At 41.9% G+C, this 22571-nt stretch overlaps 2 protein-coding genes across 6 annotated transcripts in view; one reads left to right on the top strand and one right to left on the bottom strand.

Annotated features, from left to right (window-relative positions):
• Nucleotides 1-648: 648 nt before the first annotated feature.
• Nucleotides 649-7748, bottom strand: LOC127599146 (uncharacterized). 4 transcript variants are annotated; one of them, XM_052062852.1, is made up of 10 exons: nt 7353-7737; nt 6194-6302; nt 5961-6109; nt 5360-5505; nt 5103-5280; nt 4145-4238; nt 3975-4050; nt 3815-3888; nt 2083-3136; nt 649-1575 (listed from the first exon to the last, which is right to left on the bottom strand). In XM_052062852.1, exons 1-10 carry the CDS (start codon nt 7411-7413, stop codon nt 1156-1158), a joined length of 2361 nt encoding a protein of 786 aa, XP_051918812.1. In that variant the 5' UTR covers nt 7414-7737; the 3' UTR covers nt 649-1155. The 4 variants fall into 4 exon arrangements, with proteins under 4 accessions (XP_051918812.1, XP_051918809.1, XP_051918810.1 ...); XM_052062849.1 differs by lacking the exon at nt 649-1575 and having other exon boundaries at nt 1585-3136; nt 4145-4235; nt 7353-7748; XM_052062850.1 differs by lacking the exon at nt 649-1575 and having other exon boundaries at nt 1585-3136; nt 6200-6302; nt 7353-7744.
• Nucleotides 3079-22571, top strand: part of smyd3 (SET and MYND domain containing 3) — a 54970-nt gene continuing 35477 nt past the window's right edge. The window contains exons 1-5 of one of the 2 annotated variants that reach the window (XM_052062903.1): nt 3079-3190; nt 18790-18853; nt 18939-19046; nt 19648-19705; nt 19788-19942. In XM_052062903.1, the coding sequence (XP_051918863.1) occupies nt 3147-3190; nt 18790-18853; nt 18939-19046; nt 19648-19705; nt 19788-19942 (429 nt within the window). In that variant the 5' untranslated portion in view covers nt 3079-3146. Of the gene's footprint in view, nt 3191-8296; nt 8503-18789; nt 18854-18938; nt 19047-19647; nt 19706-19787; nt 19943-22571 lie in introns of those variants that run through there. The other variant, XM_052062902.1, reaches the window with a different exon arrangement.

Genomic DNA, 22571 nt, shown 5'->3' on the forward strand with positions numbered 1-22571 from the left:
GCATGTTCATGGTCACACATCTTAACATTAAATATCATATTAATAATTAGTAATAAACATGGTTGAATGAGTTCCTTTAATAAAACCACTCCATTGTTATATGTATTTGTAAATAATTGTTGATATAATTCTAGTATTGGATCTTAGATTCAGCAGATGTAGGAACTGCAGTAAAATGAAGCTCAGTTGAATTTCATGCACGAGCTACAATGATTCATGATGATTGCTGACATGGCGTTTGCATTATTAATTTATTTTTACAAAGATGACACTTCTGTTCCAGAAATGAGGAAACGCTTGCACAACGGTAGCTGCGGATAAAAGGAGTGGCTCGTTGCTCACTGTTCACTTTGTTTGGATGTGATACGTCTTGAACAATACACTAAACCAAGAGAAACATTTGAGTAGAATGTGCGTTTAGTGAGTCGTGGATTACATTATCATCTGTCCATCCTATTTCTATTGCGCTTGTGCTTTATTAGGGTTATGGGTTAGCCGGAGCCAATCCCAACTGATATAAAGTGAGAGGAAGGGTAGATTCTGGACAGTGAATCACAGCGCACATGTTTACAAAGAACCATTTATTAGTACTGGTTCCTAACGTACTGCCCCCCCCCCCAACCGCCCCAAAAACGGGTGGAGACACCGTTTATGTCGAAATTTGTCCAACTTTATTTGCAGATGTGTACTTTACAAAAATAACAGATCCAAATAAATATTTTTATGACACCACAATTATGATAAATCCCACTAAACGACAGAGCAAAAGCACAAAAAGTTACCATCACAAAAAAGAAAAAATATATATATATATATATACACACACACACACACACACACACACACACACACATACATACTGTATATGCATGTATATACTTTAACCTTTTACCTCCACCAGGGAAGATCGATATAGCGCCTTTCAAGCTACACAATGATGCTCATGATTGAATGAGGAGCGCTGTAAAGTAAATCTGTTGACAAAACATCACATTCCAGATTTTTTAAAAAAGGTTTTCAAGTGTGAGAATCCAGCAGTCGACAAACTTACATCAACATGGGTTCAGGTAGTTGTGAACTCAAACATGCTGTATGTACAAAGCTAGAAATGCACAGGATCGCATTGGAGGAGGTAATGAATACATTTGTTCCATGCTACACAATTTTGTAGCCACTCTCAATGATCATGCGATTTCTGAGGGCAGTAGAGACCGATGGCAAAATAGGCATTTGGGACTCTGGGAAATGTTTGCGACTGTGAACATGGTCGGTCGACACAGCTGTTACTGGGCCTCCAGGCATTACGGGTAGTGAAATTTCAAAAGCCTCTCTCAAGTCTTTTTTCTTAATATCTTTATGTTGTGCAAACTTGCTATCACACTGCTTGGATAAGGCCTGAATGACTTTGCAGTGGTCACCCGCTGGAAGACTGTCTTGTAAGCTTTCGGGTGAGAGGTTGTCACTTTCAGCGGCATCGTCGTAAGTAGTTTTCAAAACCTTCACCCGGTCATCTTTTGTGCCACTTCTTTGGCCTGGAACTTTTAAATCGGTCTGGTTCCTTAAGCCCTGAATCACCTGGTAGTCACTTCTGCGCAAAATTTGGAATTTGAGCTTGCATGGATGCGGCTATTGCATTTCGGGGCGTATTGCAAGGAGTTTTCTAAAGGCTTTTTCACCATCCTGCGCTCCAGAATGAAGACCGGAGAGCTCCCTTATACCACAACACACTTTGTAATTGTCATCCACTGGAAGACTGCCTTGCAGGTTTAGACTGATGCAAGTGTGGCCTTGATCCCTTTGACTTAAATCTTTGAATGGCTTTCCTACATCCTTCAACAGACACTCATTCTCAACACTTTTTCTCTCTCCAACCTCAACCCGATGATCAGAGAGTTCTCCTAAACCATGAAAAGCTTGGCAGTTATCAACGGGAAAGTTGGGGTTCGAATTTGCAGGGCCGCAGGTATCACCAATACAAACGCCTTCAAAGGAATTGTTGAAAGTCTTCTTCAAATCATTTGTGTTGTCGCTGTTCTGCTGTCCAAACTGACTATTAGAAAGCTCCCTCCCACCCCGAAACACTTGGTAGTTGTCATCAACAAGACAACCAAAGTTTGAGATTGTAGGGACGCAGGTATCACTTTTTCTGACAGCATCTAAAAGATTTCCTACAACGTTGTCCAGGGTTATTTTGCTACTTTTTGGCTCTCCAATTTGACTACCAGTGAGCTCCCTTAAGTCCTGAACTGCTTGGTAGTTGTCATCAACCAGAATACTGTGGGTTGAGTGTGCACGGGAGCCGGTATCACTTTTTAGGGCATCTTTTGAGTAATTTTCCAACGCCTTGCTCAAGTCTTGATTTTTAAGATGTGTCTCCTCTTCAAATGGTCTATCCCGAAGCTCCTTTAAGCACCGATGGACTTGGTAGTTATCATCTACCGGAAAATGGCCTTGTAAACTCGCAGGGATGCAGAGGAGCGCTTTACCCTCCTTGGTGGCATCCTCCCACTTGCTACAAGCCCGACTGATGAACATCTCTTGGCAGCCCTCATGTCCTGTTTCCATTCTGCATGCAACATCTCCAGACAGGCTTGCGTTGCTGCAGCTGAGGGATGCGTCTGAGTTTTCACCAATCGAAAACCTCCCAGAGTCTCTGTTAGCCTGCTGGCGAGATGCGGGAGTCAGTGTGTAGGAAGACACCAAGGTTGGGAATGAGTTTTCTTCACAAGCTGAACCTCGCTTGTCGGCGCACGTAGAGACGCTTCCCGTGCCTTGGTATCCACATTCGAAGGGCAGTTGAGGCTGGGCGTGAATTTTCAAAGTTTCAGGTATGACATGAACTGGCCTGATAAAGGAGTATGTTACTGCGTTTTCACATCCTGAATGTTGCTCGCTATTGCAGGGACTGGGTCGAGTGGACGAGACACCGTTGGGTTTGCTGGACTCTTTCAGAAGATGGTTAGTTGAAGCTGATGCCGGGATGATGTTCATTAAGGCTTTGCTGACCGCCCCTTGGACCCCTGCGATGATGTCTGCAGCCTCCGTACAAGCGTAACTGAGAGAAGGCGGACCGCTACCGATTCCGCTGCTTTGAAGGAGACTCTCGGTGCTGCTATCAATTAGGGAGCCCTTTGACCTGCAACAGAATGACTCTGTGGTTACCTGAAACAACCTCAACAAGAAATCAAAGGTAAGAGTAAGTCTTATTGGTACAAGTCATAAGTCACAAGTGTTGATCTTAAGGTTTTAAAGTGAGTGCCAAGTTACTGTGGCCCCCCCCAAAAAAATCAAGCAAGTCAAATCGAGTCCCGACAAGATTTCAAGCAAGTTGATTACTTCGGTGAAGCAAGTCATAGGTCAAGTTATACAATCTTTCTCAGTCTTTGGAGCTTCAGCTATCATTTGCCTTCATAAGTTGGCCTCTGCACTCCACGCCATAGCAACATAGCATAGCATAGCAAACTGGTGGATTTCCAGGTTGCCAACGCACCACACAAAAACAAAACAAATGGCACACTACCTTGCCTCACCAACTTTACTGCATTCATCTTCTACAAGTCTTTGCCATAAGTTTATACAGTGCATCTTTATGCAGGCAACAAACAATGTTATTTTTACTCCTGAACCTTACTCCGTTACCACACCCATTTGGCAGCATTCACAGATCACAGTACATAGAGGTTTCTTGTCATTGCCCTTCAGGTAACAATGCTAAACTGTTCCAAAAACTTTGTGAGGTGTTTTTGCCATGTTAAGCCAATAATTAATTTTTATAACCCAAATCAGTACAGTTTTTGAAGTTTTTGTCACTAACCATGGTTTGAGGTCCCCTGGTATGAGGGTCTCAACATAGATTGATGAGATGATGGGGGGCATAGGCTTCAAAACCTGCAGAAGGGAAAGAAATGACGCAAATCCACGTCAACTTTTTGACTCTTCAAAATGAAACTTAATAAAGACAACAAGTATCTCACCTCTTCCTTACTCGGATAAATATTCAGAAGTTTGGAATTTTGACTGCTGACTGAGTCCCAATATTTGGCTCTACACCTACAATCAAAGGAGGCCACGCGTGAACACACACACACAGGAGCTCGGTAGTGTATCATAAGGCGGAGACAAAGTGAAAGGCTTTGTGACTTACTTGACATAGCAGACGTATGCCCCACTGCTGATGGTGATGGCGAGTAGACTAAGAGTAATGATGAGGGTCAGCAGGAGACTCTCACGGGACGCTGCTGTTAATGTCAAAAAAGGACTCTATCATTTGTGTTTCCTTGTCACACTGAAACAAGGTAATACAGTCAACACCTCGCCATCGCAAGTTCCGGGTCCACAATCCTGCTATTTGGTGGATTGCTTTGGCTCCAGTAAGAATGCCGTATTATTAGTGGGTGTATTTGGGTGTAATTCAATTCCCCGCCAAGTGGGGGCAGCACACGATCGGTCAACACTGTATATTTGGATGAAGTGAGGAGTTTTTCAAGATCAGCCTCCTTGTTGCTGATTAGAATGAAATAATTGACTGTCTCAATCCTTTTCCATCCCCCGTTTTAACACCTTCAGAAAGCTAAAGCCTCGTTCTATAATGTCTTTTACAGCCATTGTCAATCAAAATGATTTTTTCCACATCGTAGCAAGTAAAGAACACAGCTGAGAAGTAAACGTCGATCATACCATCCACAGTCGTGGTTTTAGGAAATAAAAGGCACACATGCACCCATCTTGCCCAATTCACTCATAATACAAGCAGAAACAACCCTAAGTTTAAAATAAAGCGCTTAGAATTGTGAAGAATTATGAAATTTTTGTATCATTATAGTTTTTAGATATGATATGAATGACTGGGCCATTTATCAGCACTAAGCAAAAGAGGGTCAAGCGTTGGTGACAACTGATCTCTGATGGACTGTTAGCCAGTGAATCAGATCGAAGTAGATTATGAGATAGTACACAAAAGCAAAGCAACGGCAAGGAAAATGGCATTATCTTATAAATTAAGATCGCCAAAATGTTGCTTTTCACTTAAACTTGTTCCTTCTTGATTATGTGCGTGATGGGCATCGTTCTGGATATGTGTGAGATGATACGTCGGGACTTACGGGTTGTAAATTCGTACTCCTCGCTACGGTCACTCTGTGGGCTTTTCCAAGGCAGTACGTTCTGCGCTGTGACAATGTAGGTTGTGCTTGGCTCCAAGTGTGCGCCAAGTATTTCAGAGGTAAAACACAAGAAGCACAGTTGCGTCTCCACTTGTGGTGCTTTGACGACTTCAGTCATCTGACAGAAGTGAGAACAACGTCAAAATCGTTGTCTTTTTTAACCAATATGAAGTGAGCAAAGCAACACTTTTCCTTACCTCTTCTGTTTCTCCTTTTTTGCGGTAAGTCAGAAGTGTGCTTATTATTTCTCTTATATGGCGTTTGTTGATGTTTGTCCTCCAAATGACTTGAAAATTCCCATTGGTCTCATTCACTGAGACGATGCTTGGGGTTTGGGGTTTGACTGCGGAGGAACAGAGAGGAGGAAAAAAATTGACGTATGAAAAAGAGAAAATGTAACTCTTAAGTCAATTGAAAACTTGAAAAAATTGTGTTAAATCAGCAAATTGTTTCCATATCTTGCAAGACTTTAGCGAGAGCAGATTTCAGTGTAGGAAATGTCTGGCTATGCGCATACATAATATGCACTATGCGACTCCCTCAATATGAAGGACATATGCTTTTGACTAAGAAGATGCGAATGTAAATAGCATACTGTATTGCCAAAAGAAAAATTTAAAAGATGGACAAGCTTTTTTTTTCTATTGGTAATATGTGTTTTCTCATTATAATTATTTGACAGTGAGGAATGTTACTCATAACACTGCCTGGTAAACTTAATCCAGGTTTTATGATATGTTCAACGTTGTAGTCCACTTTGAATGGGAGACGGACGGTTCTGTTATGTGCTGAACTCACAGCTGTATTTCACACTTATGTTTTTGGACTCCACATATTCGCCACGTCGCCGGACAAATGCCGTGTGATTCTCGTCAAGTATGAGAAGCATATGGATGGAGCAGCAGCATTTTTCGCTTGCGCACTCAACGGGGAGACAGTGGGTCTCACTGTGGAAGGCAAAAGGAAATGGATTATCACTGAAAAATTAGTAGTAGTATTTATTTGTTGGTGATAGAGCCAACAGGGCTTACCCATACCCGTCAAGGCTCCGCAGAGTCACATTATAGTCAGTGCAGTTTGGAGCGTCAAAGTGACAAGACGTCCAATTCTCATAGTCGTTGGTGCAATCAAGATTCACTCCTGTTTCAGTAGAGATTGACAATGAAAGGGTTATTGTCTAGTTAATATACTGCACAGTGATATTCACAATTCCATTTTTTGTGGAACATTATGGGACAAAACCTGGAAAACAGGTCAACAAATTTCATGTGTGTGCTGCCATTTTTATGGGTCACTGAAGTCTGATGACATGGTGATTCATTTATATTTGATTCTGTGGGCTTTGGACAAAAATTAACTATGTGCACTGGTTTAATATATGACATTTGACAAAACTTTCCAATATACAAAGGAGATACATCATTTCGATCGTGTATTCATGCGACATTGCATGTTACAATCTGCATAAAAAAAATGTCAAAATGTTAAAATAGATGTTCTCGTCCGTCTACTTCAGGGGTCAACAACGTCGTGCCTGTGGGTGCCACATAACCCCCAAAGACCACATGAGTAGCCCGCAGGCCTGTCCTAAAAAAATGCTCACTAGTTATGGGACATTGTGATTTTTTTCAGAATATTGTCGAAGTAACCATTTGAAAACGCAGACGCAGGCTGAGCATTATAGAAATAAATTGCTGCACAAAGGTATTACTGTACCTGTTTCCTAATTACTGCGAGAAACAATGAAGGTGATCAATGTCCTTCCATAAATTAATAATTATTACTTAACTAATAACATTAATGGGAAGTTGATCACATTTATTTTCAGGAGCGCGTATCCTTCCCGTTAATCAGCATTGGTGCCTCCGAGGTGGCCGACCCCTGATCGATACGTGACAGTAAATTTTACAATCCATCGACATGTTGTCAACATGAGATAATATATGTACTATTCCATGTCACATGTGGACGAGTGACAATACATGTTGCAGTCATGTTATGCTGTCCACGTTAGTCATTTAATGTATGGCTGGCTGTGCACATACTATGTGACAGTTCAGCACAGATTTCAGTCCAACTACATGTTCCGTTGTCAACACGAAGCAGTAACAAGTATGTGTATACTGTACGTCGTCAACATGTTACAATCTACACGCAAGTAATGTTATGTCAGCATGTTAAAGGACGTACCAGAGAGAGACGCTGAAGTGGCGATGTTTCCTACAACAACAACAGCAACAATGAAAATCATTCTTGAAAAAAGATGACCGAGCTTCTTCTCTTTTAATCCAAGCAGTCTAGTTGACCTCGGTGAGCAGAAGACTTCAATTTTTGACTAAAATTACAATTTGATCCAGCTCGATAAATGCCGTCGCAATGGTCAGTTTGTTGGGAGCTGCAGACTTCCTCATTTGGGAACGTCTGACTGGAATGGCGTTCGTTGATTCCAGTGAAGTGTCACTCCCATTTCCTCTGAACTGAACTACACTGAACTTGGAATGGGGCTTGAAACATCCGCATGATTTTTTAGACACTTTTTTGTTGTTACTTAATGAAACAGTATTTAGTTTTGTGGTTGTGGTGTGATGTTCATTGTGTGCATAATAATAATAATAATAATAATAATAATAATAATAATAATATATTGTTATTATTACGATATTATTGTTATTATTATTTGACTTGCTTAAACTGGTCTACTAATACCCACTTCACGTTCGCGTTACTGCTGCTCAAAGTTATCCGGAAAAACCGCTTTCAGTTTTTCTGCTGTTTCATCACTGGAGCATCGGGGAATACAATTGCTGGTATTGAAGCCACTTTCCCCCAACAGTATGTATCATTTTGGTAATGCGATCAACAACTAAGTTACTTTTTGATATAACGGTTTTTTGTTTTGCACGGTTGTTGTTTCGTTTCTGTCATACCTCTCGAAAATGACGACTTGCACTCTCTCGATATTTAAATAAAGGTTTGAAAAATATAGACGTAAAAGACATGAAAGTGAAGCATCTTACTTTTCCCTCTTAGGAAAGTATATTTATTGTACTCTGATCTTGTATGGCGGCTGCATCGGTCACGAAAAGCGGTTTAGTATGACGCTAGTATAGGCGATGACGCAATGACGCACCGAGCGTGCGTACGCAGGCAACGTCTGCTCCCGCGGACTTCCAAACGTTATGGCGCCCATGTTGGAGCGGTTTGCGAGCCCAGGCAAAGGTAATTGCTTGCGGGCGACGACTACAATCAAAAGCGGAAAGTTGCTTTTCTCTGCCGATCCACTGGCGAGCTGTGTGTCGACAAAAGTGGCCAAAGATGTGTGCCATCGCTGCTTCGCGAGGTAAGAGACGTCCATTGCACCGTTGCTCGCAGCCCACGTGTTCTCGACGTAAAAAGAAACGCCAACAACAAAAACTGTACTGATGTGATTTATTTCTTCGCGAGCCTTTGGGTGACTGAGTCTTTGAGCGGTCAGTGTTTATAGAAGTCTACCTGCAGTCACTTCCTATATTTGCCAGCATATGGCCTCAAGATGGCGACATAACCTCACTCATCATTCAGAGGGCAATCTGTAATTTCGGTTTTTGGAACTATAGAGATAATACACAAAAAACATATAACCACTCGATGTAGCCTTGTGTGGTGGAGATTGTGCGGATATAACCGCCATCTATAACCGGGAGTCATTTGCCATCTTTTTTTTTGGGCCCATTATTTTTTTTTAAATCATAACTCGTCGAGTTCTTTATCAAGTTTGACCCGGAGTGGTTTAATACAAACACCTATAGTTTGAAACCAGACACGAGAGGCTTTAATAACATATTACCTGAACATATTACTAGACTGTTTACAGTCCTCTAAGGTCCGTCGCACACGGCCATAGTTTGAATGATTGGTTGTTGAATTGTCCGTGTTTTAATACTTTAGTCACCGTGTTTTTGCAGGTAGAGGCACAATATGATTCTGACAAACGTCACATGTTGCAATTAGTTTTGCCCACATTTCAAAACAGTGCAGTAAAAATGTTGTACTATTTAGTTAATGTAACAGTGTTTTTTGAAATTGGAAATCACGCAAACGTATTTTTCAATTAAATGCTGTATTGTGCCTGTGTATTAGTATTAATGCTACTTTAAAAAAGGCTCGTACAGTATTTGACATGATAAAAATAGAACATGTATTCATTTATGATGTATATTAATCATAGTTACATGTGGGTGTATGGATCGAACTGGCGTTTATTTTTCAATTTAGTATTTCCTGTGGAGAAACACTTTCACCTCACACTGATTTTTGTATTGTAGCCACATGTCAGACAATTTCACAAACAAACACCGCGAAAATCACTTGCTCATCCCCAAACCTTAAATAGAAATAAATGAAGTGGAGAGGTGGAGCTATTCCGACACTCCCGGTTCAAGATGACGACCTTTCTGCATGCGTTATTGATGGGAAACTGAAGATGCTTCTTGAACCTGTGGGTGCGTGCGTGTGCGTGCGTGTGTGTGTGTGTGTGTGTGCGCGCGCGCGCGCGTGCGCGTTGGTCAAGATAAATGTCCACGGTGCGTTCGCGTTATTGCAGACTACATCTGCCTGGGGGGGCTCACCTATTGAGGCCGAGTCATTCATTGATTTAATATTAGGGAGAGACATGCAAAGTTGAGCTGCTCTCACCAAACAGCCGTAGAAGCAAAGCACACACACGCCGCACATAGCTTTAGGCAAAGATTGGCCTCAAAGAAGAAAAAAACGTCATTAAGTCTTGTTTTCATTAAACTCTCAGCATGACAGCGTGATGTGTGCACAATTATTTGTGTGACCGTCTCACTGCGGCAACAAAGATACTTCTTATCTGTGTGTGCGTGTGCATGCGCACAGGAATTGTGCAGGTGGAAATCTGGGGCATCAAAGCTGTGGTTAATTACAGGCCTTGAAGGCTTGAATGTAAAGTAATGAATGATGAATGCTAAGAAAATGACACACACACACACACACACACACACACACACACACACACACACACACACACACACACACACACACACACGGGAAGGCTGGTAAAAGCCCAAAGTCGACTATCCCAGCTTTGATCAGAGTGATACGAAGGGATCATTTTGAGAGAAAAACGGTGAGGAAGTGGTTCTGAGTTTGATTGGGCCAGTTCCAAAGGTCAGTATAAAGTACCATTAATGGTCAACAGTAAAATCTTCAGTACAGCGGAGCCATTAGAGTCTATAATTAGCTGCGCATGTCCTTTACTGTTTGTTTGTTTTTGTTTTTAATTTGAGAGGAAGCGGTCTGAAGTACATAGAGGGAAAAAACGGCAAACTCAAGATTTGAACAGGAAGATAAAAAACTGCAAAAAGAGAGAAAATCGGATGGGAGTGGGGTGGGGGGGTTGTTGTGTTAATTTGTGACAATGAACATCAGCTCATGACGTATTCTGAGCGGGAAATTCCAGGGCATACGAGCTTCCAGTTTTTGTTCATTTCAAACTGTCGGAACACCGTCTAGAAGTAAAATAACCAAATTTTTGAAAATTGTGCTAAGAAGTGTTTTGTAATTGGTATATTAACAATCTCAGAGGCGGTATATCATACCAAAATGTGACTTTTTCCAGAAAAAGTAATCGCTTGTTCTTCAAGCCAAACAACCCTGTGGTGTGCCGGCCATTATGTTCAGCCTTTTATTTGAACACGTTTACCGAGCTGCTACCACAAAGGAAATCGAAAGGTTATCCACTGAGCGAGTCAATTTCACTTTTGCAACATTGAATCGACCAAGGTATTCTGTCCATCTTTCTCTCCGTTTCTCCTTGCTTGGCTCCACGGCGCTTTCGCACTCCCTCTCTTTCTACGCCTGCAAGGCAGCGAGACTATTACAGTGCCCCGTGGGAACATGTATCCTCATCCCGCACTTATGCTTGTCATTATAATCAGTATTTTTTCAATTGCTTGTCTTTTATATTTTCCTAACTTCAAATTTAAGGCGCCTGCACCATGGAACATGAAAATTAAGACTTTTTAAATTCTCTGTTGTGGTTGTTTTTGTTCTCGACAAACAACGTTGAGTTGAGCTTGTCAAAAGAAGCCCCGCAGGGCTATGTTCACCGCTACAGTACACAGAGTCCATTCCAAGCCCCAACTGGTGTTCAAACTCACTTCTGTAAGTATCTTGACTCACTGCCAGTTTGAGGACCTCGATTCCACATTAAATGACCTTGAGTGACCTCGTAACTGTCACAAGACTTTGAGACTGCCTACGATACTTTGATGAAATGACGCTAGCCTAGCGCCTTTTCTTTGTCAACAGGGAATGAATTCCCCCCTTTTTTTCTTTCATTGCTGGCAACATTAAGGAAGATCTCTCGAGTCACATGTTGCCAAGCTAGGTGCAAGAACAATAATGTAGCACTTCGACCGTCAGTCTGCCAGCTACGGTGAATTATATTAACATTCCTACTTACAGCATGTGTCTCCATTAAAAAAAGTGCATATAATTTAGAGCATGTTATTCATTTTCTTAAGCATGTTTTGTGCATCCCATCTGCCCCCTCCCCCCGACCACCGCCATCTCCTTTCCTTACACCCTCCCACCCCTGATAAGTGTGTGGATGCAGCGCTACACGAAGCATCCAGTTTGCTGCTTTAGATGCACGCTGTCGACCAGCTTACAGGAAAAGATGAGAGGAGGGAAATCATGCACGTTAGCACTTCCTCTTCTCCGCCTCCCCCGTCCCTCGTCGCCTCGTCTCGATTTATTCTCCCATCTGTTTCTTCTGGCTTTCCTTGCTCTTTAGCTGCCTTCTCTCCTCATATTCCTCCCACTCATCTGTCCATCATTCACGTCTTATTCCCTTTTCCTACTCTCTGACATAAAGGCCTATTCTTCACGTTGATAAGTTCGTCATCCACTTTTCACGACTTTTCTTGCCTTTTGCACTTTATCGAACACAAACACAAGTCAAGTCAAGTCAACAGTATTTATAGAGCACTTTCAAACAGCCATTGCTGCATACAAAGTGTTGTACATGGAGCAATTTAACATGCACAATAAACAGTAAGACAAATCGGTAATAAAGGCGGTAGAAAGCACCAAACAGTAAAACCAAGAACAAATCTAAGTCATGCTGAGTTGAATGCCAAAGAATACAAGTGAGTTTTGTGGAGGGCTTTGAAGATGGGCAGCGAGGAGGCTTGCCGAATGTTCAGTGGGATGTCATTCCAGAGAGAAGGACCAGCAACAGAAAAGGCTCGACACACACACACACACACAAATAGCAAATGGTGTCAAGGAAGAGTCTTGAAGTGATACATCCGTAGCGAGAGACTACCATCTTTGAAGGTTGTGGAGGAGCTAAATTTATGGATTGCTACCTGTACATGTATGTGTACCTGTGTATTTTTTTTTCAAGTAAAATCATCTGTAAGCCATTTTATTATTATGGCCAATGTTTCAGAGTTTGAAATGGTATGAACAAGTTTTGGATCACAATTTGTGGTATGGTTACAATTTAGACTGTTACATAGGCAATTATAAGCACATTAATAGATTATATCTTCTTTATCAGCCCCACAATGGGGAATTATTCACAAGTGAGAGTTAAGCTGATTCAAACAATGACCTTAATGTTGTGTATTATATTCATGAGGAAGCAGTTACGCCGCGCACATATTTTTGCATTAGAGGCTTATTCGATAAAGTGCCCCTGAGGTTAAACACAATCCATTCCTGCTGTTTGGCAGCTTGTAGTGCAACAGGAAATCTAATGTGATGTAGTAACAAGAAATATAATGGCAACTGACTCAAGTGCCTGCACATGGCCAAGCGAGCCAAGGCACTCCATTAAGGTCAGAGGCTACTCTCTACAGATGTGTTGGATTGCAACTTCTGACAATGTGTTTTAGCATTACTACCGAACGAATCTCTGAATCGGAATCATCTTTCCTGGCAAAGAACGTTAAACCTACGACCTTGACTGTTCTGGATTGTTTTTTTGGGGGATGATGCAGATTCCAATATTTGTGAGAGTAAAATTCTGATCACTGATTAATTAATCATCAAAATCAACAACATTTAGCATGAAAAAAGTCAGCATAGACATAGGTTTAGAGATCTAGGTCTAAAGTTAAAATCCCAATGCAGTGGGAAAGAAAATGATACATTGTGAAATTTGTTGACTAACGCTGCACTGCACTCAAACACATGTGAAAAGTTTATCATGTTGCGATACAGTTATTCAAAAAAGAATAAGAGGAAGACAATTGTGACAATCTGGATGTGGTCTTGTTTTCTGAAGGTTAGGTGTGTGTGTGCATGTTTGCATTCGGTTTTCTTCACATCATTATGATGAAACACAACCCCATATGAATCCCCTCAGGTGTGAGTGAATCATCCTCCAAACAGCCATTAAGAACTTAGCAAGATTGCTCTCAATGCCACACAGCTGGTGTCTTTTTCTTCACTGAAAACACACACACACACACACCGCCTCACTCACTTACAACACTATATTACTGTATACTGTAAGTGCCGGGTAATTGTCTAGCTGAGATGTTTGGCATCTCACGTCCGTGAGTTATATAGGTGTTCTATAGGAGCATAAAGAATAGAAAGCCTTTATCGCATGGTACGGGGGGCTACAATGAAAGAGCAATTATTTATGGCGCAATGGCATAAAGTGCTTTGGCACAAATGAGCTCCATCATGCCAACCTGTCAGTTGATTTGTGTTCCTCGTGGCGGAAGACCAGAATCCATTCACAGAACAGCGGAGGCTCCAAATTTTGAACACATTGTAATGACTTCACTTCACTCAAGTATTCACCTTTATTGTAAGTTTTCCAGTCTAAAATGTAAAAAAATGGTGTCGATTTTCAAACAAGTAGCAAGTCACAGCGTTGTGTGTGTTGGCCCACAAGCATGTAAGAATCATTAGTTTGTTTGTTTGTTTCAAATGAACATGTAATATACGGCTGTCGAGTAAGTCATAGTTGTAGTGTCACGCACTAGCTACTCAGCCTGCAAATGAGAAAATCCAACCAAGCACAACAGGACAGCTCAGAAAAGAAGACCCCACAAATTAATAATCTTAAACATGCGCACGAGAAGAAGTTATTCTCACAGCTCTAACAGCACTGCGGTTGGTACTCTTGGGAAATTAATTAAGACGCAGCGCGCACAAATACACAAACGCGCGCGCGCACACACACACACACACACACACACACACACACACATGCTGAGGTAGGCCTAATTAGACATCTGATAGGATAAACTTTAAAAAAAAGAACTCTCGTAAAGAGCACACGTTTAGGCACTGGCACATGAATATCGAAAGCCAAAGTGCATCCCATTTGTTCTTCTTTTGCTGTCTTTCAGCTCCCTTCTGCAATTTGTTTCAGTTTCTCTTCTAATTTTGTATTAAGTTTTGCAATCAGAACTCCATTAATTGTTTCGCTTTCCAGATTGGACGATGGAAGGAAAGCCGCGAGGCAGGGGGATGATGGTGTCCTTTATAATTCAATGTTGCTCATGAAAGCCATCTAATGTTATTCATGATTTTTCATGCCGTGCCAGCGTTCCAACCTTTAGACCTGCCATGCGCGAGACGTCAACTTCACAGGGCATCCGAAAAACACAGCATGGGGGGGGGGGCAAGGGAGGTGTTGCAGTGCGGGGGGGGGGGGGGGGGGGTGGAAGATAAAAAGAGAGAATGTTGAGAGGAAGCATAATGAAGGGTAATGGTTGAAGATGAGAGTGATGCAAGGCGTTGGAAATGATAAAGGACTCTATATGGAAATATTAAGTTGGATGCTCATCAAGGAGTTGAAGTCTCAGAGTTATTAGTCTTTTATATTTGTCTTACTGTTTTCCTTGCTTTTGTTGTCCTTTTTTTAGACTTACAAACAAGGTCTGTTCCTAAAAGCCGGTCGACCTCTGATTTCTCCAGATTTTCCTCTCGATACTTCCTTTTTGTCTTGAGTCACGAGAAAAAGGTTGATTTCCAAGTTTTAAATGATGCTACGAGTTGGCACGAAAAGCAGCGGCCTGGCAGATGATGAACAGTTCTTTGAAACAGAATATTTAGCGCTATTCCTAGTTGAAGTTTACTGTGAGCTAAACATAAAACAAAGGGAATCACACGTTGAGTATTTAAACTGAACACCTTACTTTGTTTGACAAAAGTCCGCTAGCTTAATGCTAACACACAACGCAAAATGCTATAGCCTTGCTAATGATTGACATCATACACGCATTACTGTATACTTGTCCAAAGTACAATACCGTAGAGCGCTATGCTTTCTTATTAAAAATCAATTACATTGTTGGTGTTTTATGTGGGTTTGGATTTAGAACGGATTAATGCCATTTCTACTCATTTCAATACAAAATTCTTTTGAGTCACGGCCCGGAATGAATTGAACTTGTTAGTCAAGGTGCCACTGTACAAGCATTATTGTGTGAGTGTGTGACTTTGGCGCATGTCAGCCTTGAAGCCGTCTCCATAACAACAGCCGCCGTGGTGCAATTGTGAGTTACTGTGCATATAAACACTTTCCGCTCCACACCATCACATTTGGTACACTTGGACAAAGTAATGAGATTCCTTTCTTATTTCAGCCTCCCTCAGTTAGTTAAATAAGGTTAGCCAAAATATTCTCTCAGTATATACCTACATTGTCCTTCACCACCGCGGACTTATGTTGTAGGTGTGCCTAACAAAATGCCCCACGATTCTTTTATGGATGTTAATAATAATAATAATGCTCTTGCGACGCGGGGGCCCAGTCTCATTCGGTTGGGTCGTCGCAGTGCGTAGAGCCGATCAGCTTCACCAGGGTCCGCCAATGAGCACGGTCATGGGCCATGGGTTATGGATGTTATTACAAACAATCCTAGGTCAATCTAGTTCATGTATGTATATTAATTTCTTCATTGCGCACAATGTTCTTTCGTAATTGGAAGCCGTTAGAGGCTTTGTCTTCAATAATCATAATATGTTGACGAGTACTGGTGTCTCTTCAGTTATCAAGCTATCACTTATCGTGGGTTTTTATTTGCAGCAAAAAATAATAATAAGAAGAAATCAGTTTAATACTTTTTTTTTGTTAGCCTTCAAATCTTTTAGTGTTTAGATATTTTAATAATAAATGATGAGCTATAAACTGCTCATCTTTGCTGGTGGAGATTAATAGACTTACCGGTACAGACTTATTGTAAACGCGAAATGATGGAGTTTGTTGCTAGGTAACATCCCTGGTTAATCATGTTTAACTTGGGAGAGTTATTGATTTTCCTCCTCATTAAATGTCTTTCGAGTGACACCACCTTAGCTTTTGTTCTCTCCGCGGTGTCAATTCCTGCAGACGCAGCCCATTTGCCTCAGTGCAACATGACCGTCAATATGGTCAAACCATTCTCTGAATCTGAATCCAAAAGTTGGCTTTTGTGTTCCATATTTGTTGATGTAATACTTCATATGTGGTTAGTTTCCTGTATTGTCTACGGCGTTAGTAAAACCATTTCCCCAAATAAGGTTGTGGTCAACATGGGTCTTCCTGTTTGAGTTAAAGATGGTGGGACTTCCTGCCATCGCCGCCGGCCAGTGATGTGACCAGACGGTAAGTGTGTAACTTAAGCGAGGCGGTCTGCTGAAGTTGAGCAGAGCGCGGCCGAGTTTGGGCCTGGCTCGTCTCTCTATCTGTTGTTATTGTTGCCTCGTGTCTCACGCTGCTGCCGTGGGTTTCTTAAACCGTGGGTGGCTTCTCAAGTTTCTGCTCTTTCTCAACATGACAAGAATAGCCGTACCTTCGGCCCAGCAAAGGCCTATAAAATTTGAGATTGGTTAAGGGAGGACAGGAGGAGATGGATGGAGGATGATGACAAATGACACACTGAGGGGGCAGAAAAAGGTCCTGTTTTGGTTCCTTTTCATAGACTCTGTGGGGGCCAACTGCACCACTCAATTCGAGTCCCACGCTGATAGGCCCTTGTAGGAAATACTAACGTTTTGTGGCTCATACCGGTGTACAAGAATGAGGATTGTTTTCATGCTGTATTATTAGCCCATATGCTTTATGATGTATTTTAGTCTATTTGTTAAAAAAATCAATATTCTGAGTTTTTAAAAAAAAGTACATTCATATACTGTAAAGGAATACTGTGATTTTATACAGTAGATGCACTACAGTTAACAACAATCCGTTCCAGTACATTGATGCTCCGATTTTATTTATTTATTGGACATAATTTAAATTTAAAATTGGAGTTTACAGTTTTAAAAATGCTAACAAGATTTGAATGTGTGCCTTAGTGTAGCCTGCCTACTTTTTACATTTTTGTTGCTATGCAGAAATGGTTATTCCACGATCCTTTCAGCAGAGTTCCTGAAGCCCAAGGAAACACGTCAGCGAAAGGCTGCGGAGGTTTGCCCGCATGTGCACGGCAAAAAATTGTGCGCGGCAGCAGTTGGAACTTTTTGGGCAACTTTGAAAGCGTATTTTTTACTGAATATTATCAGCTTCGAGGGACATTTGATTAGAGGTTCCGCTGATTGTAAGCATGATATTTGTGTTGGTATGTAACTGTAGCTACAGTTTACTGCAGCCTTCACACACCTATATGAGTCAATACTATTCCCGAGAGTTTGTCTGACTCAGACTGCATGTGTGCGTCTGTGTGTGTGTGTGTGTTTTGGAATGATTCTTTCCCCAATGTCTTCACTTAGCCCAAGGGAGTGGACAAATACTGCGGTGCTCTGGATTGTTATCAGACTAACAAGCATCCTGGAAAGGCCGGCAATGCACCTTGGAGGCAGGCAGCGCGCATATAAAAATAAGCATCAGTTTAACAAAAGCAATGATGGCGGAGCGTTTACCTCTTGGGTTGCTTTTAAGACTCAAAGCTGGAAGATCATTTGGTCGATAACAGGGTCATGTCATGAAAATGGTCCCAAAAAAAAGCCATCTGTGTGCACGAGTTGTGCCACAAATCTTTTTGTTTGCATGGCCTTTTTGTCCAAAATAGCACATCTTTTGTCAAAGCAGATACACAACCGAACTACAAAGTTAAAGAGAATGACAGCAGTGTTGAACGTAAGGGCTCAATTGATTTGTTGTCTTGATTTTGGGATAAAATGTCTTCAAAAATTGCAGTTTTTCTTGACTTTGGAGATGTTCACTTTTTTGTTTGTTTACAATGAAATCACCTCACAATGTAAATTGAACACACATATTTATATTTGGCTGTCACCGTTTTCCACGACTACTGATTTCAAACTCAGTTTTTTTTTGTCGAAAATATGCACACTAACAATGAAATTACAGAGACGTGCAAAGTCATATTATGATAGCTGATTACCCAATTATGATTTTCACCAATTTGCCTACCACCCGAGGGAAACAATAAACGCATTGTGGCCCGTGACGAAAATGGGATTGAGATTCATGCTTTACAGAATGTGCACATAACCAAGGGAGGTGCATAATCACAGATTTTAGACTGATATCAGAGCTGATTATATATTTTTTTCTAATCACTGTTGTGTTTGTCCCCAGAGCTGTACTCTGCTTCGAGGAATCTCAGTTGACTATCATGACTGTCTTCTGTCTGTTTCTTGTGCCAAGGCATGAGACCCTGTTGCGATGTTCCCAGTGCAAGATGGCTCGTTACTGCAACATCACCTGCCAGGTATAACACTTAAGTGCGCAGCAGCGTGCCGTGCCCTCTTTTGAGTGTTGTATGTTTGGTTATTTGAAAATGTTCTACCATCTAGAAACAAGCATGGTCCGACCATAAGAGGGAGTGCAAATGTCTGCAGAGCATCCTTCCCAGGATTCCGACCGACTCCGTCCGACTGGCTGCAAGAATAATTTTTGCTTTGGTAAACACGCTTCGGGAATCTTTTTTTATTTTGCCCTTATAATTCGACTTATGAAAACGTTTGTCAATAAGGTTTGTGGAGGAGATACTATAACAAAATGTAGATCCTGGTTCCCCCAATGGAAACATATCAGGGTTTCTTAAGGTTTCAATTACCTTTGGTCAGAATGCTCACACACATGGCAAGTTTATCATTATGAAACATGATGTGGTCATTTCTGTGCAATTGTAAAAGGCCATTTTCATCCAGACAATAAAATCATTCATCTCTAGTGTCAGGTAAATTTATTGAGAACCAGATTAGAGTAGATTGAGGCAAACAATCCATAAAAATGCTGATCATGGCCGTGTTTATCTTCGGAATGCTCTGCATCCCGGTAATATTTAGTTTTAACGTACTTCCCGAACAGATGGATAACTCTGCGTCAGAACTAATACTTCCATTTAGTTGACTGTTCATTTCTCCTTTGTTGGAAGCTTTATTGCAGTCATCCAGCGCAAGACACGAACGGCCCATCTGTTGGTGTAACAAAAACATCCTCCCGGGGTTAAGTGAATGCCGCTAAATAAAGCTCTTTTCCATCAAACCCGTATCTTTTTAGATGAATCCATCAAAGAGCGGGAGTGAGGAGCTCTACTCTTTGAACGAACATGAATCACGTATGTTTTCTCGAACAGACGTCCATTTGTGCGTGTGTCTCCATTGCAGACGCCACAAAAAAACAGTTGTGTGTGTCCACAGACCTGAGCTCTATGTCTGAGCAGAAGAAACGAGGCCTATCTCAGCTGGCATCCATGCTCGAAATCTACCTACAACAGGAAGTGCCTGAACTGGCTCTGGAAATGACGTCGGCCCTGCCACAGTCCTGCGGACGGCCCCTTGACCTGATTGCAAAGGTGGGCTAATGGCACACCAACGCACTGAGTCGTTTGCTTCTTTCAGTGCAGCTTGCAAACAAAGCAGCTCCCTTGTAAAAGTACTCGACAAGCCCATAAGAGATGCGCCTCTGCACACAAAGAACAGCAGACCGCAACAAGCAACTGTTTTGTTGTGTTTAGTGTCCCCTACTGTGCTTGGCTTGCACCCCAACATATGTCCAAAAAGCCTCCTCGCATCTGTGATTGGATCCCTCTGCGTGTGTGTGTTTGTGTCTGTGTATTCCCATCCCAACCTGGGTGGGGTCTTTCCTCACTGGAATTCAAACCGCATTACATGTGCGAGTACAAGGACTTGTTTGTCTGGCTTGCATCTCGACTCTGTCATGGGCAAACATGCGCGACTTCCAAGATTTTATGACTGCGGGCCATTGTAATCAACACAAGGCTTTGTTTTTACTTGCCCCAACACAATGCTCGCATGCCTGCGTCATAACCGAAGGCAGCCAAGTGATTTAAAGTGGTTGCCGTTTATATAAAAGTCACGAAATGAGCAACAGGCTGCCACCCGGAACAATAACTAGTAAAAATGTACGTTTTAATACCGGCATATGCCATTAACAAAACCTTCATGTGTGAACTAAAGCTCACGGGGCTGTTGTTGGACAGCCTATTCTCAGCATGTAGTCTCAACCATGCACACTGCCTAGATTTGTTCCTACGTCCTTCCGTAATGATTGAATATCATGGAGCTTGACGGTGAACATGTGCGTTCGCATATCTTTGGTTAGATATGGAGTTGTGTGTGTGTGTGTGTGTGTGTGTGTGTGTGTGTGTGTGCGTGTGTGTGTGTGTGTGTGTGTGTGTGTGTGTGTGTGTTATGGGAGGTGCGTTCGTGGATTGTGACGGCGGGAAAATCCGCTGATTATTGCGTTTCAAGATTCCGATGGGAAAGATGCCGTGTTTGGCGGAGAGGGAGGTGAGGAGTGAGCAACGCTGTTTAGATTAAAGAGAGAGAGGTGGGGGGTGAATAATGTGCGAGGAGATCACAAGAAGTCAGCGAGCGCTTTAAAGAGCAGGAAACCATGTGTCACAACTGGAAATGTAAAAAGGGGCTAATATCCTGCTGAGGGAGGCCATTTTTTAAAGAAGGTTTCTCATAGAAAATGAAAGCATGTTATTTCTTCACGAATTAAAATTTGAATGATGGGATTTCATTTTTGCCAAACGCCTGATTTACTTAAGATCCCAAACAGCGGCCACTAACTTGCGTATTCAGGCGCTCTTTGAAAAAGAATGTAAAAAGGGGCTGTCAAGCTAAACAGTGGCGAAGGGGACATGAGTTAACGGTTGAAATCTTCCCAGCAAACTAGATCAGCACAACATTCCCAGTTTTTTTTCCCCTCGCTCCTGCCTTTCAAGATAAGCAGTAGGTTCTCCTGGGATGAGCGATTAGTATCCATGCAGCCAATTTATTAGGGAGTCGGAGATGAAGAGGACGACGGCCCGGCTTGTTGCCTTCGTGGTGACGCTTTGGTGCACAAAACATCCAGACACATTATATCCCAAAATGAATCGCTGCTGGTTCATCAGTTTAATCGACTGTGTCAGTCAGCCGGTCGCCAAACAAGTAAATACGCTTTGTAACTACGCTGGGACCAAACTGGAGTCTGAATGTCGAAAAAAACAAAAATAACAATAACAATACTAATACATTTCATTTGTAAGGGCCTTTCACAACACTCAAGGACACTTTACAACCAAGAGCAAATAATAAAACCACAGATAAAATTATAAACAAAGAAGAGAAACAACAGTTGCAAGACATAAAGCATCACAGAGGACGATCCAAGCTTCAACATTGTGTAATTCTTCAGTTCATTGCGACATTTTAGGAGTTGTCCTCTCATCCATTTTTATTTGACTTTTCCTGTTATTATGGTCTCGAGTGTGCCAGACCCCAGCCCAACCCTTCATGCGAGCGGCGGTGCACACCCTGGACTGGTCGCCATCTCATCGCAGACTTTTTAAATCAGTTTCTTAATGTATTTGTTTTCCTCGACTCGTCAGTTGTGTCGTGCTCAGAGGCAAAAAGCCTTACGGAACTCCACTTTGTTCATTTCCCAGCATCTTTCCAATTTTGGATCTGTTTGCACGGTTCCATGTGTAGCCTTAAACACAAGTTATCCCCGTGTGGAGAACCACCATACGCTGACGTTTGCTGGTCAGTCGTACAAGTCCCACCAAACTCACTTAGCCCCATTCATGCGTTTATCTCTTCGAGCCGCCACACCATATAATCCTATTAGGAAAGCTGTGAAGTTTCTGCCGCTGCTGTACGTTCAGCTAGGCACTCGTGTTACACTCGCAGTGTGTAAAGTGTGCACGCAAAGTCACAGGCATTGTAGTGTTAAGTGTTTTAAGTCTATTAATAGGCCGTTCAATGCTATTAATATTTCGCCCAGCCTCTTGTTTCGCGACATGGAGAGAAGTCTAACTCCTCTTTTCGGGAGCTGTGAATGCTGCTGTGTTTTTATTGCAACCCACAGATAATATTGTCTTTATTATGCTGAATGTTATTTGCAGGAAATACTGATAAATCTTCTGATAGCCAAGCAATTACTGATGGTTCGACAGAGAAGACATTTTA

Source organism: Hippocampus zosterae, chromosome 4 (assembly GCF_025434085.1).
Source record: "Hippocampus zosterae strain Florida chromosome 4, ASM2543408v3, whole genome shotgun sequence".
Classification (NCBI taxonomy): domain Eukaryota; kingdom Metazoa; phylum Chordata; class Actinopteri; order Syngnathiformes; family Syngnathidae; genus Hippocampus; species Hippocampus zosterae.